Source organism: Asparagus officinalis, chromosome 8 (genome assembly GCF_001876935.1).
Source record: "Asparagus officinalis chromosome 8, Aspof.V1, whole genome shotgun sequence".
Lineage (NCBI taxonomy): Eukaryota > Viridiplantae > Streptophyta > Magnoliopsida > Asparagales > Asparagaceae > Asparagus > Asparagus officinalis.
The window spans coordinates 36276268-36292929 of NC_033801.1; the positions used below are offsets into that span (position 1 = coordinate 36276268).

The 16662-nt window shown below is 42.0% G+C and overlaps 1 protein-coding gene across 1 annotated transcript; it reads left to right on the forward strand.

Annotated features, from left to right (window-relative positions):
* LOC109821135 lies at window positions 2212–4391 on the forward strand. The gene is made up of 3 exons (XM_020387328.1): window positions 2212–2508; window positions 3803–3917; window positions 4015–4391. Exons 1-3 carry the CDS (start codon window positions 2212–2214, stop codon window positions 4389–4391), a joined length of 789 nt encoding a protein of 262 aa, XP_020242917.1.

A 16662-nucleotide genomic window follows, 5' to 3' on the forward strand; every position in this document is an offset into this window, starting at 1 on the left:
AATGCTAAGGAACGGATGCGGGTGATGTAGATCTGATGAAGAACTCTCTTGTGTTGAAGTGCTTGATCACTCTTCACTCCAGCAGGGCTTCGCCAATTCTCTAAAAATCCAGATCCCCAAAAAGTGAGGCCTAAGGCTTCTATTTATAGGCGACACCCCTGGGGTGTCCTTAAAAATCTAGGACGCTCTTGGGGCGTCCCCAAAAATCTAGGACATCCCTGGGGCGTCCCTAAAAATCTAGGACACCCCTGGGGCGTCCCCAAAAATCTAGGACACCCCTGGGCCGTCCCCAAAAATCTAGGACACCCCTGGGGCGTCTCCAAAAATCTAGGACACCCCTAGGGCGTTCCCAAAAATCTAGGACACCCCTGGGGCGTCCTCAAAAATCTAGGACACCCCTGGGGCGTCCCCAAAAATCTAGGACACCCCTGGGGTGTCTCCAAAAATCCGAGACACTCCGCTGTAAATTCTTCGTCCGAACTCGGATTTTAGTGATTCGAATTGTGTTGGAATTCTGACGAATATTTCTATCAGCCCCGAGACACGAAAGGCGTTGTTCTTTTTGTAAACATCGTGGGGCTCTCGATTAGCCTGTGCCTTCGTTATTCCGAAATTCTGTCAGTTCACGTAGTTCGTCGGTTCACTTCAAACGTTCACCGACGTCAATTGAACCCATGTGAACCAGATGGTGACGTTCATTGTCGTTCCTTAACACTGAGCTATTCGTGGAGACCTATAGGCAATTTTCGATGCCTACACCAAGTAAATGAACAACCTGTGGAGATTCCCTATAAAGGAGTCATCAATGTAATCAATAGTGGCCCGACCATTGGGGGTCATCCAAAAATGAGCGGAAGAGATATACCAGGAGAATATTGTAAGTCGACCATGATACCAAGAAGACAAAGACGAGAGAGCTCGTGTCATTTAGCGACGAGGACCTACAGGGTGTTGAAACACCCCATGATGATCCTCTCATCATCACTGCGACCATTAATGGTTATCAAGTGAAACGGATTATGATCGACACGGGAAGCTCGATAGACATCCTGTACACTAGAACCTTCAATCAGATTTAAAGTCAGCCCATAATGTCATATTGGGTCGAACTACCCTCCACACCTTGCGGACGATCACTTCGACCTTCCACCAGATTCTCAAATTTCTGACTCCAAACGGAGTTGGAGTTGCCTGAAGCAGCCAAAAAGAAGTCATGTCTTATTATCTACTCTTAATCAAAGGAAAGGGTGCATAAGGTACATTGTCCATCAAAAAAGTCTGTTTCCAAATGGATAAAACGGCTAAGAAACCAAGGACCGAACCGGTAGAGGAACTCTGAGAAATCCCAATTGACTCGGCAGGAATGAAGACGATCAAGGTGGGATCTGATCTAGTCGAGCCCTTGAGAGGGGCTCTGATCAAGTTCCTAAAAGCCAATACAGATGTATTTGCTTAGGAATCTGATGACATGTCGGGGACTCCCCCTGAAGTCATAAGCCAGGAATTGGCTGTGGACAGACATGTCAAACTAGTTCGACGGAAGAAGAGACATCTTGGCCCAGAGCGTCAAAAGGTGGCGGCAGACGAAAAAAGCGACTTCTGATAGCTGACTTTATCTAAGAAGTCCAATATCCAGAATGGCTGGCCAATGTTGTTCTGGTGAAGAAAGCATTAGGCAAGTGGAAGATGTGTGTAGATTTTACTAACCTCAATAAAGCTTGTCCCAAAGATAGCTACTCCCTACCTCGGATTGACCAGCTAGTTGACGAGAGTGCAAGACATGAACTACTCAGTTTCATGGATGCCTTATCTAGCTATAATCAAATTTTCATGGCGAGAAATGATCAAAAGAAGACTTCATTCGTCACCGATATGGGCACATATTGCTACAAGATGATGCCGTTTGGGTTGAAAAATGCTAGGGTCACTTGTCAGAGGCTCGTAGCCAAGGTCTTTCAACACCAAATCAGTCGAAACCTTGAAGCCTATGTGGACGACTTGTTGGTGAAATCCAAAAAAGCGTCCGCCCATATTTCAGACTTGGACGAGACCTTTTCAACCCTTAGGCGCTATCAGATGAAGCTTAATCCAGCCAAGTGTGCCTTTGGAGTATAATCAGGAAAGTTCCTCAGGTTTATGATTACCTAAAGAGGTATTGAGATCAATCCTGAGAAAATTGCCACCATAGAGTGACTCCCTGAACCTCGTACTATGAAAGAGCTTCAAAAGTTGAACGGGAGGGCTGTAGCCCTAGGACGATTCTTGTCTAAATCTGTGGAGAGAAGCCTCCCTTTCTTCAAAGTCCTAAGAGGAAGCAGAAACCCAAAAGAGGGTATAACCTGGACAGCTGAATGCAAAGCAGCATTTCAGGATCTCAAAGCCTATCTAAGCACTAAGCCATTATTGAGCCAATCTATGAAAGGAGAGACTTTGTTCATGTACATAGACATCTCCTCCGAAGCAGTGAGCTTTGTCCTTGTTCGGGAGGAAGAAAATATTCAGAAGCCTGTCTATTATGGGAGTCAAATCCTCTGAACCGGCGAGCTCAATTATCCTTTCATAGAGAAAGTCGCCTTTACTTTCACCTTTACGGCCAGAAGACTCGGTCCCTATTTCCAAGATCATGCCATTGTTGTCAGGACGAGCCTTCCTTTGAAGAAAGCTTTGGGCAGCCTAATGACGTCAGGAAGAATGGTTGCTTGGGCGGTCGAGCTCAGTGAACATGACATCCAGTTCGAACCTCAGATGATTATCAAAGCTCAAGCTTTGATGGATTTCTTGATCAAGTCAACTCCCTAAAGTAATGAATCGGACGTGTACTTGCCGACCTTGTAGCCTTTATTGCCGAAGCAACAGGCAGCTCCACTGACTCATCGCACATTAGAGCATGATTCACCAGAGTATGCCTCTTGGTGGATATTGTAAGTAGATGGATCTTCAGGGGAAGCTGGCAGTGGAGCAGGAGTGGTTCTACGAAGCCTTGATGGGATAACATATTAGCATTCCATCTCATTCAAGTTCTCGACCTCGAACAACAAAGCCGAGTATGGGGATCTACTTGCCGGCCTCCGAGCAGCTCAGGCTTTGAAAGCCAGAAGCCTTTATATCCTAGCTGACTCGTAGCTGATAGTCCACCAGATCAAGGGATGCTATGCCGCCAAGGACCCTAGGATGACCCTATATCTCAAAATTGCCAAAGAACTTTTATCAACTTTTCAGGAGTCCAAGATAGTCCAAGTCCCCCGGGTCCTCAACGCTCGAGCAGACGCTCTCTCCAAACTGGGATCAACAAGTTAGGGAATGAGCTCCGGACCTATTTATAGAGACACATTGGAGCATCCCAGCATTTCCAAACCATTGAAGAATGTTATGGAAATAGAAGACCCTGCATCACCATGCTGGCTAGATCCCATTCTCCTCTACTTAACATAAGGTGTCTTACCTGAGGATCGGGTCAAAGCCAAGCGCTTGCTGAAGAATTCTCATCGCTATCTCATGATAGAGGATCAGCTCTACCGAATGTCCTATATTGGGAGTAGCATAGGACCCTACTTGTGATGTCTGCGACCGCCAGAAGCCCTCTATGTGCTTAGAGAAATTCACAAGGGTATATGCGGGAATCACCCAGGAGCTCGAACCTTAGCACAAAAAATTATCTGACAGGGTTATTATTGGCTAACTATCTTAGTCGAGTCGACGAAGCTCGTATCTCGTTGTCAGAGGTGCCAATATTTCTCATCCATTCCGAGAGCATCCGCGACCGAGTTGACTCTAATTTTTGAGCCCTGTCCCTTTTGCCCAGTGGGTCTTGGATCTATTAGGGCCTCTCCCTTTAGCCTCAGGGCAGAGTAAATTTCTTATTGTGGCAATCAACTACTTCACCAAGTGGATCGAGGCCGAACCATTGGCTAGGATTGGTGAGAGCAACATCACCAACTTCGTGTGGAAATTCATCATTTGTCGCTTCGGCATGCCCCGATCACTTATCACTGATAACGACACCCAATTTGATAGCCAAGGGTTTCCGTGACTTTAGTGGGGAATACAGCATCCACCTCAAGTTTGCCTTAGTTTCTCATCCAAAATCAAATGGCCTTATGGAGGCTACTAACAAATGCATCCTCCAAGCATTAAAGAAGAAGGTGGACACCGTCGTAGGATATTGGGTTGAAGAGTTGCCGAGCATCCTATGGTCGTACCAAACAACCCATAAGAATTCAACTAGGGAGACCCCCTTTAAGCTAACATATGGGGATGAAGCGGTTACTCCGGTTGAAGTGGGCATGTCGACTATTCAGCTGCGACACTTTGATGAAGACCTGAACTCAATAGGACTTCGAGTCGGCCTCGACCTTTTAGAAGAAGTCAGAGAGAAAGCACTTCATACTTAGGTCATTAATCAGCAAAGGATCATCCGCTATTACAACAGGAAGATCCGTCCCAGAAGATTCATGGCTAGAGACCTTGTCCTTCAAAAAGTGGCATTCGATAAAGATACTCAGCGAGGCAAGCTAGCTCCTAATTGGGAGGGTCCCTATACGGTTCTGGAGGAGCTCAGAGCCAACACTTATTGGTTGAAAGCTCCAGATGGATGAATCCTTAGTCACCCATGGAATATTGAACACCTACGACGGTATTTCCTTTAAATTCCAGTATAATCTTTAAAATTTTGAAGATTTCCTCTGAAGAATGCTTTCCTTAGATAACATATCTAATGAAAAGGCTTTAGCCAAACTTTTGCGTCACTATAACAACTGGTAAATGTAGCAAATCAAGTCCTTGGTACCTTATCAGGAATAAACTCAAGGCACAACTCTTTGGTCGACTCTAACAATCACCTATCGGCCTTTGGGGAAATGGAAGACCTAGTCACCTAGGCACTTGACTCCTCAGTCGAAATCTAGTCCTTGGTACCTTATCAGGAATAAATCCAAGCCATAACCCTTTGGCCAACTCCAACAGTTACCTCTCAGTCTTAGGGGAAATGGAAGACCTAGTCACCTAGGCACTCGACTCTTTAGTCAAAATTAAGTCCTTGGTACCTTATCAGGAATAAACCCAAGGCATAACCCTTTGGACGACTCCAACAGTTGCCTCTCGACCTTAGGGGAAATGGAAGACCTAGTCACCTAGGCACTCGACTCCTCAGTCGAAATCAAGTCCTTAGTACCTTATCAGGAATAAACCCAAGGAACAACCCTTTGGCCGACTCTAACAATGGCCTCTCGGCCTTAGGGGAAATAGAAGACCTAGTCACCTAGGCACTTGACTCTTCAGTCAAAATCAAGTCCTTGGTACCTTATCAGGAATAAACCCAAGGCACAGCCCTTTGGCTGACTCCAACAGTCACCTCTCGGCCTTAGGGGAAATGGAAGACCTAGTCACCTAGGTACTCGACTCTTCAGTCAAAATCAAGTCATTGGTACCTTATCAGGAATAAACTCAAGGCACAATCCTTTGACCGACTCCAACAGTCACCTCTTGGTCTTAGGGGAAATGGAAGATCTAGTCACCTAGGCACTCGACTCTTTAGTCGAAATCAAGTCCTTGGTACCTTATCAGGAATATACCCAAGGCACAACCCTTTGACCGACTCCAATAGTCGCCTCTCGGCCTTAGGAGAAATGGAAGACCTAGTCACCTAGGCACTTGACTCTTTAGTCGAAATCAAGTCATTGGTACCTTATCAGGAGTAAACCCAAGGCACAATCCTTTGGCCGAATCAAAAAAGTCGCCTCTCGGCCTTGTGGGAAAGGAAAGACCTAGTCGACTCTCTCGAGCCTAGGCAACCAACTTCAAGGTCGACTCCTGTATTACCTTTCAATCAAGTAGGAATAAGAAAAATTCAAGAGTTTAAAACACTCAAAATGAATTTATTTCTTCATTTAACTCTTCTTATTTACAAAGTCAAAAGTACCAATTACAAGTACTGATAAAAAAAGGGAGGAAACATAACTAGTTCTTATTTTTCTTAACCCGTGAGGGCCTCCGGAGGTGGAGCGTCCGCATCAGCAGGAGTAGCCAGAGCCTCTTGGCCCAGAGCGCTAGCATCAGTAGGAGGAGCAGGCTTCATAAGGGCTTTAGTCCCCCTTCCATTAGCAGAATAACAGTTGTCGGTTCCTCATCTGCGTCGTCTGAAGACTCGCCGCTATCACTGATAACAATCTCTCTTCTCTCTCCTCGAAATCCCTAAGAAGATCGAGACAGCAAGAGACTTCCAAAGGATAAAAGCTCTCACGAGAGGGATATGAGCTGGAAGGCACCAGAGCAGCGAAATAACCGACTCCAGCTTTGCACGCTAAGGCCACCTCAACTTTTCCAATGGGGCTATGGCGCCAGTCTTCAACTATTTTCGCCCTATGCTGTGGCGACTGCTCTTTCTCGAGAACCCGCCTCAGCTGATTGATTGAGAGGCGACTCGATCAGACGACTTCCTCGGTGACTACCCTCAGGGCCCTCTCAGAGTCAACATCCTCAGTGAAAGTAGTCAGCTTCTCATCTCAATCAATGACGTCTCGTTGGAGACGATTGATCTCCCTCCTTTGCCGAGCTATTTCACTTCTCAACTCTATAATTATGGATGCTTTCTTGCTTCCCTCGGCCCGAAGCCCCTCCAGAACTTGTTCTCTAGCATCTACCTCTCGACGCCACTGAACTTCGGAACTTCGGCTCCATTGAACTTCAGCACCCTTCACCTCAGTCTCTAGAGCGGTGGCCTTCTTCTCGGCCTCTTCCCTGGCCGCCTTCTCCTTAGCTAGCTCGGAATCCCATTCCTGCGGAGCATTATGCATATACGTGAACCACTCATACAGCTCCTACTCTAACAAAGCCCCTCGGACTAGATGAGCCTTAAGGGCTAGATGCAAGCTAAAGCTTGGCATCCTCCTTAAGACCTTATTATCCTTCAACAGGAAAAATTGTTGCACAACCATAATAGGAGCAGAGAGGGACCCAAGAACTGAAGTCTCCCTATTAAGAAAAGCCTAAGGAACGAACTTATCATCTTCAAAGAGCTCCCTTCTTGGGGAGCAAAGGCCTAGTGGTGCTCCCGATAGCATCGCCCTGGCACTCTCCCATTCTTCGGAGTTTACTTTCGAAATCCAATGAGGGAAGGGCCAAACACCTCCCTCCTTGCCGATATTATAATCTTCGGTGGTCTCCTCTGCTTGGGGCTGGAAGAAGAGTGCTCTCTGTTTAGCTATTTCCCCCACCAACCCAGCCGGATCTTTGCCTTGTCGACGGGATAATACGAACTCAGGAGCAGGATCGACTGCTTCAGCACCAACAGTGGCACCAATGATTATATCAGTCTTATTCGCCTCGACGCTTGATTGTCCTTCAAATGGATGTTGCTCTAAAATAAGGGTGGCTCGAGTTGACCTGGAAGCCTGAGCCGTGACGGGAGGATCATGACATCAAGTGGATGACTTCTTGGATTTCTTCCCCACTCCCAGCTCAGCAGCTAATCCGTCCATCTGAGACCTCAACTTGGACGCCTCCTTAGGGTCTAAATTTCCTCCTTGCCTCTTTTGAGGCCTAGTTGCGGGCCCTAGCCTCTCACCCATAAACCTTGCTTCCTGACCCCCTAGAAGAGGAAGTGCTAACAAGTTCACCCTAGCCAGGTCGGCCTCCGAGGGTAAACCAATCGAGATGTGCGTCGTCCGAAGCGACACCGGGTCAAATAGATTATTTCTCTCCCGAGATCTGGCATAAGACCGGATCTTCTCCAGTTGTCTCCTCTCCTCAGCCTCAAGAGGACCCGGTCTCAAGGCGTCCTTATTTATCTTCGGCCATTTTGAGCAGGAGAGAATCCCGTCGGCTCCAGAAACCCATATGAAATGTTCCTTCCATCTTAACGTTGTGCTAAAAGAATGAACCATCTTAGACTTAGAGTTGTGATGTCGAATACATAGACTTTTTCACTTTCATGGGAATGGACTACTCGACAATACGTGTTAGACGTAGATTTATCTCTAATTAGGGATGGAGATAAAATCCCACATGCATAAAAGATATGGATTTTGGTGCTACGATGTTGAATACGTAGGCTTTGTCGCTGTTTCTTCTTGTGTTATATTTTTACTTGAAACACTGAAAGAAAGTTAGAAGTGCTAGAGGTGTAGTATTAATTAGACATGAATTTTCACTTAGAGTAAAATTCAAAAAAATTCTTCATTGTTACTAGGATAATTTCAGAAATTTTTTAATACGCTAGGGATTTTATAATAAAAACTTGCTATTCTTATTAAAAAAATAATTAACAAGTTTATTAGGGGGTTTGACTGTTAAAGGTGTGATATTAACCTAACAATATTTTATGGGTCTATCGCTCTATTGAAGAGAGCCGATAAGTTAATTTGGTCGTCAGAGGTGTGATATTAACTTGACGGGTATTTGTTATGATCGGAGAAACTTTGAGGACTTATCGCTCTATTAGGGAGAGTTGATAAGTTGATTATCAGATGTGTAATATTAACATGACATGAATGATTATCAGATGTGTGATATTAACGTGACAGTAATTTGTTATGATCGGGGTAACTTTGAGAACTTATCGCTCTATTAGAGAGAGTCGATCAGTTGATTGTCAGAGGTGTGATATTAACGTGACAGAAATGATTACCAGAGGTGTGATATTAACGTGACATGAATGATTGTCAGATGTGTGATATTAACATGATAGGAATTTGTTGCTATCGGAACAACTTTGTGGACTTATCATCCTATTGAAGAGGATTGATAAGTGGATTGTCGGATGTGTAATATTAACATGATGATGTTTGTGGATTTTGTGGTTGACAGAGGTATCATGACAACTCAGAAAATTTATTACTCATAATCTAATGGACCATAAATAAACCAACCCCCAGTCTTGAACAAGTGTAGGAAAAAAAAGGGTAGACATAACATATCACCTAGTGGGCCATTATCCGTTAAGTCATTCAATGACATTGGAGTATAACGACTATGAATAGAATATGTCACACAACATGCTATTATCTAAAGAGTTTGGCTATCAGAGGTAACTATTAACATGATAGCTTTATAGACCTGCCATCCTATTGAAGAGAATTGGCTTCAGTGGCCGTATTATCTTCCCCTTCTGACTGAGAAGATTGTGTTTGGTCACTTTGCTCAGGTTGATTCTGCTTACTTTATTCTTTGGCTTCGATCTTGACAATAATTTTTTGAGCCTGTTCTCCTTAAGAGATAAGTTATATCCAGGAACGATATTCTGCAACCCTTATTTGTACTAGAAAGTTGGTCTACAAGTTGTGTCGATAGATCTTCACTAAGGTAGACTGTGTCATACCTAACGAACATCGAAGAGTCATACTTTAGAACCTCTTGACGAAGGATTTGACTGGCTCCTTCTTCTTCTGCTTAGTGGTGAGAAGGGTATGGATGGAGATTTCTGTATCCTCTTCAAAGAATCTTGACGGGAAGAGTCTCTCTAAGTCTGCACACTTTTAGATACATCATGCATGCAGTTTCCTGAATCATTCAAAGGCAACTCTCTTGAGGATGTCAATGACAAATGAGCTAGTATGACATCGTTTTATATCACATTCATAGTCTGTGACTTGAAATAATAGATATGTTGATTCAATGATCTCATTCCATCAAAAGTTTATAGCATCAGGACTTTGAAATTTAGAGGATAAGGGGCTATATCCCATTCGGTAAGATAGGGCCTAACAACTCCCTTATCTTGAAGCTCGTTTCTGTTAGCAATGACATTAAGGCGAGCTTTCAATTCTTTCATTTTGGCAGACTGGAGATTCTGCTTGTTCTCAGTCTCTTATTCGGATAATGATTCTACGTGATGAGTTTCTTACTCAGTAGTCTTATTCACTCTTTGTTTCCCCTTCAATATGGATGATCCTCCTTTCCAGGCGGATTCCGACTGAGATTGTGACTCAGCTTTCTAAAAATTGGCTCTATCTGCAATGAACTGAGCCATCATATCCCAAAATTGATTGATGGTTTCCTACTATGCTTGGAGTATGGCTTGCTGCTTATCAACCCTCCTTGAGAGATCTTCAGAATTTTCTGCCATGTAGGCGAAGCTCCCATATCCAACGAAAGAGCTTGATGATTGAAACTCCACAATAGCTGAGTGTTTATCATTGGAATTGGTTCCTCTGGCTAACCTCCGATAGTTGATAGGAGAAATGTCTCCCATCCGAGTCCAAGTGTATCGGTAGATTCCTTCAAACTTATCACAGATTTCTCTGACGGTCGGTGAATTACTTATTTCAGAGTCATCAGAACTAGGAGCTGAGGCTTTCCCTCTGCTGATTACATTGATAGTAACCGAAGGATATTCGGCCTCTGAAGCCTTCTTTTTGTAGTGTCGTCATTGCTTGGTAGGTCGGGTGATGCTCGTCAATCGGTCGAACACTAATCGCCTTGTTACCGTAGTACAACATTGGTATTCCGAGAGGATCGTGGAAATAAACCATTCATATTAGCACGAGTGAGTGGCTTATTGTGCCAGTCTTCCTCTCGATAAAAGCTCCCTAAAATCGGAGAGTTAGGCAGAATCTCTCACTGAACATGAGATTAAAGCTAGAACCCCCTATCCATTAGTAGACGGGAACAGTTCTTCCAAACATGAATCTTAAATCCATGTTAATCTTTTCTGACACGACGAATCATATCGTGTCCTGAAGAAGGAACTCGAGGGTAATGTTTAGATTAAAGAACGCAAGACTGATGTATGCATTCTGCTGGTGAAACACACCTCTGCGGGCTGCATTCTGGCTGGTCAACACAGTCCTGATACTTGCATTTGGATTCTGTAATGTTCTCTTGAGAACTGTGTTCAGGCTGATTAATGTGGTCTGGAGACTTGTGTTTTGGTTCTGGAATGCACTCCTGAGAGTTGCATTCTGTTTGGGAAGCGCGTCGTGGAGGACTACGTTTTGGTGTTGGAATGTGCCTCTGAGGGCTGTGTTTTGATTGTAAAACATGCCTCTAAGGGTTGTGTTTTGGTTGCATAACACGCCACTGATGGCTGCATTCAACTTGGTTCACATGAGATTCTCGTTTGGGCTCATAAACGCGAGGCTCTTATTTCGAAACAGAAACGCAAAGCTCAGGACCGGGTTTCGACGCACAAACACAAGGCTCTCGTTGGTTGAGACCACTATCTTCTCCCTACATTATGCTCCACCATACTCACAAACCTCAATAATCTTAGATCTGGTAACACTATTGGGGACTATGCATGGAGCACACAAACAAACACCATGCATAAGAAACACAAACACCAACACAACACAAAAAATATTTACATGGTTAGGCCAAACATGCCTACATCCACGGTCTCTCATCCGCAATCTTTACTAATACAACTAGTATAATCTGTATAGCTGATTCAAGTTTTGTATGGATGAAACTTAAAAATCCTCACACATCACATCTCACATTTCTGCAGGAACCCAAGAATACCAATCACTCAAGAGCTCTAAGTATTGGATCTGAGATGTAAACTTAGAGAGGGGATGAATATGATTACCTAATATTTTTCAATATATCACAGAATATGCAAAATAATAATAATAATAATAATAAAATAGTAAACAATATGAATCATAGAAAATAATTACAGTAAAAAACACAAGAATTTTATAGTGTTTTAGATAAATAATCTTACATCAACTCTTCCTTCTTGTGAAGGGGCTTCATCACTAGGTGAACGTTCTCTGAAACACATACTTGATTCAGTAGGCTTATAAGATCGAAACCCCAAACTAGTCGTCTAACCTATTCACACACAAACATCCCTAAAACTAGCTAGTGACCAGTTCCTACGATTAACCCTATCTTGAGTGTGCCATAAACCCTCAACTCACCGCGCTTTGAGCATGCCTAAAAAATAAGTTTAATACAAAAAATTAAATATCAAATAAGCACAACTAGAATTATCATACAACCTTTTGATTATGAAAACTATCCTCCTTGATGATAATAGTGAAGCTTTGAGAGGAATGACGGTGATGGTGAAGTCCAAGGGTAGCACTACTTGAAGGAGGACAATTGGATGATGAAGAACGATCACAAGAGTGCTTCTGAAAAGCCTGAGAAAGATTAATCACCTATGTTACAACTCTAACCCCCCCCCCTAACCCACCCTTTCCTTTTCTCTCTGATTTAGGTTAGGAACTTCTGATGAAACACATGAGGAAAGAGCCTATATACCCTTAGCAATAAACAATTTACATTAAGGCCAACAACATATCAAACTAGCTAGTGAAATCTGCCGATCAACCATCAATAGTCGACATTCACCATCGATGGTTAGGTTGTCACCGTCGATGTTCAAACCTCTCTGGACATTTGCATCGTTGATGGTCTCTTCAATTATCGATAGTTAATAGATCACATGGAGAGCTTTCCGATAAACTATTATAAGTGTGATTCTGATAACTAAATCAAAGGTTATGGCTCATGTAAGTATTAGCCTCGCTATATATTTTAAGTCTGCTACTAATTGTTTTGACATTGCCTTACTGTACCATTCATATCTCGAGCTATATATTTTTGAATTGATATCCATTTATTTCTATAGATTCATGACAAAGAGATGGACACTCCAATATGCTCAAACATGGATTTTAGTTTTGGTATTTTTTTTTCAAAATTAGTTATGATTAACTTCTTATTTTACCATTTTCAATTTTGAACTTGATTCTAACTTATTGTAACTTGTATGCAACATCTCAAATATATATTAGATGAATATAAAAGTTTGTTGTTCATCAAATATTTTACCATTTTCCTCGATCCTCCATCTCATCAAGAGTATGATTTCCTTCAACACGCACAATCCTTGGTTTAGCCTCTAAATGAGAAGTGTAAAAAATAAATAATTAATGAATCATATCATCTCCTTCACATTAACAATGACCTTCTAACTTCTATCGCATGCATTCTTCAATGTAAATTAATCTTTCAAGCTTCAGTCAACAACATGCACTCATTTATGAGATTTGGGAAAACCCCAACATAATACATCAATAAATTGGTTATTAGTCTCGGATTTTTATTTTATTTTATTTTTTATCCTTTTTGTTCGGCGTAATTCTTAAGCTATGAAACATAAATTCCCTTTTCCACTATTCTTCATTTTTTTAAAGTAATTTCTTTTTGATTCGTTTGTCTACTTGTCGCCAACTTGAAGCCTAGGGAACAACGTACCCCGATGGCGGTGCTTTTCGGCATTAGCGTATTCACGTGTCAAAATGTCAGTGGTTGGCAATGATTTTGGAGTCCAAATGAAAACCTGCGGCGCCAGCCAACTGTTTTTATGTACACGTGGATGTTTCTATGCTGTACACTCTAACGTAATCGCTAGGGAGATTTTTACATCTGAGCCTCCTACAATTTTTTTATTGCTTAACATATCTGTTTTTATTAATTAAAGGATTCATTTATGGTTTTCGTCCCTCCTCAACTCGGGGAGAATATAATTACTTTTCAATTTATCCGTTAATTATAAGAATAATAAGCGTTAATAAACTGAGTTAAGAGATGATGATAGTATTTAGATATAGATGAAAGAGATTATATTCTATTCATATTAGGATAAATATCATATGAGACTGTAATGAGGGAACCTCCACATCTAATATCAACTTTAGCAAATGATCCAAACCCCAATGCTTTCGATACTACTATCCTCATATTCATTTTGTCACACGGTCACACCTTTTTATTCATAACAATACCAAATTTAAACATAATAACCGTTTATGTCCGGTAGTTAATTATGAGGATAATTAGGTATTTGGAGAAGTTTAGGGTCTTTTGATCTTCTTTGATGATTGACCAACTATGAGAGAGAAAATTCCTGCATAGAAAAAACGTTAGAGGATCGAAGTTGAGTTCTCCAATGGGCTCTCTGACGCTTAAGTCAGTAACAGATTGAGTTGCAGATATATACTCTAGTTTTTGGGTGTTTTGTAACAAAAATTGTTTTACCTTTATGAAGGATAGATGATTCATATTAATAGAAAGCTAGGGAGGACCATTTTTTAATTTGACTAGATCGGTGAAGTCAACTGAGCAGACAACGCTTTATACTTGTCAATTATCAGGCAAGTGAGTCATTCTTGCGTTTAATGCGACTATGACAGAGTTGTTGAGGTGCTGACATCGTCCGAGGAGTCATTATGGCTTCAGTGGGAAAGTCATAATTGCTATGGCCATGCATAAATGCAATCGGAACTAGACTGCATATCTAGGCACAATGAAGCTCATAGGTTGTCTCGTGGTTTGAGACATTCTACAACTAGAGTCTGAGCGGAGGGCGTCTCGGGTCGTAGATGTTTCGAGTAACTCCGGGCCTGAAGACATCTTTCGTCTCGGACTCGTGGCTTTAAGAGAGGCCGACAATACTTATACCCGAATCGGATCTCTAGATTTGTAAGAATTGGCTAGTTAAACATGACACATGGCCTGCTCATGAGAGTTCATTTAACTTATTAATTTTTAGGGTATAAACAATAACCCAGAACTAGCATGCAATTTATGAACTTTGCACGTGCTACAAGGACAATGTAAAATTAAGGGGAAATTGCTTCTAGCCCCTAATTTCATAATAACTATTCCACCCCCTCTCAAGACTTTTTCAACGCTTCCAAAACCTCCAAAAGTAAACTCATTATTCTCTGAGCCCCCAAAACACAAAACCCAAGAGTTTTAAACATGTGAAGACCATAATACCCTTTCTCTCTTTCTCTTTTTTTATCTGTGATGATTTCCCACCCCATCTCTGTGTGAATCCGCCGCGCCAACTTGCCAATGTCCGATTTTTGCCAGGAGCTATCGCTTGGAATCTCAACTGCGCAAAACCCTGCCAGATCAGCTGGCTCGTGGGCCCCATGGTGGGCCTTTCTAATGATTGGCCTTCCCGGCCGCCATCGTGATAGCGCGTGGGCTCCGCCGTCGATGAATATTGTTCTGGAGGGGTTACTTTTCAGTGCGGACAATAATCAGTGGGGCCCGGGAGGGCAGTGAGGTCCAGAGTGTTCGGTGGGAGGGGCACTTGATTTTTCGATCTCAACGAGCCACCGCCGACGTTGTCGATGCTATTTTAATTTGGTTTTCTTTTTCCCTTTTGCCCCCTTCTTAGAACTTAGTGCGACTGTATATAGTTAATTTTGTTGTCTTTTACTTTGGCTTTTTTAATTTCTAGTTTATGAATGAAGGGAGAAGTTGAGTTTAGTTTTTGGAGTAAAAAATTTGGTGCTGGCGTAGCTATTTTGGTGATGAATTAAAGGCTCGGTTTTGAAGGTGTTATGGGTTGGTTGTTAAGGTTAGTGGTCGGTTGTTAAGCTTAAGGGTTGGTTGTTAAAGTTACGGGTTGGTTGTTAATGTTAGAGTCGGTTGTTAAGAATACACATTGTGAATGTTACGCGTTGGCTGTTAAAGTTACATGTTAGTTATTAAGGTTATGAGTTGGTTGTTAAGGTTACGGATCAGTTGTTAAGTTCAAGGGTCGATTGTTAAGGTTACGGGTCGGTTGTTAAGGTTACGGGTTGGTTGTGAACCTCGATAACCTCCGTTACCTTAACAATCAACTCGTAACTTTAACAACCGACCCGTAACCTTAACAACCAACACTTAACCTTAATAACCAACCCGTAACTTTAACAACCAACCCGTAACCTTAACAAATAACATGTAACCTTAATAACCAACGCGTAACATTCACAATGTATAATCTTAACAACCGACCCTAACCTTAACAACCGACCTGTAATCTTAACAATCACCCCGTAACCTTAACAACCAACCCTTAACCTTAACAACCGACCCGTAATCTTAACAACCACCCCGTAACCTTAACAACCAACCCTTAATGTTAACAACCGACCCCTAACCTTAACAACCAACCTGTAACACCTTCACAACCGACACATATCCTTTACAACCAACTCGTAACCTTCAAAACTAACATATAACCTCCCTTCACCACCAACTCATAAGCTTAACAACAAATTTATTATTGTGAAATAACAATAATATATAAATTTACATACTCTATTTTAATCTCATGTTATCGAGGTTAACAACCAACTCTTAACATTAACAATCGATCCGTAACCTAAATAACCGACCCATAACCTTAACAACCGACCCGTAATCTTAACAATCAACTCGTAACCTTAACAACCGATCCGTAACCTTAATAACCAAACCGTAACACATTCACAACCAACGCATATCCTTCACAACCAATACGTAATCTTCACAACCAACACGTATCCTTCATAACAAACCCGTAACACCTTCACAACCGACGCGTATCCTTCACAACCAACCCGTAACCTTCAAAACCAACATGTAACCTCCCTTCACCACCAACTCATAAGCTTAACAACAAATTTATTACCGTGAAATAGCAATAATATATAAATTTACATACTCTATTTAACTCATAAGCTTAACAACAAATTTATTACCGTGAAATAGCAATAATATATAAATTTACATACTCTATTTTAATCTCAAGTTATCAATTTCCTTACAAGTATTCCGCCGATGAACGCACACCGTTTTCTTCCCGACGTTGAAACTTTCCCGTCGTTTTCTTACAAATATTCTGTGGAAAAATACTAGTTTTTCCATTATTTTTTCTTCGCCTCATGA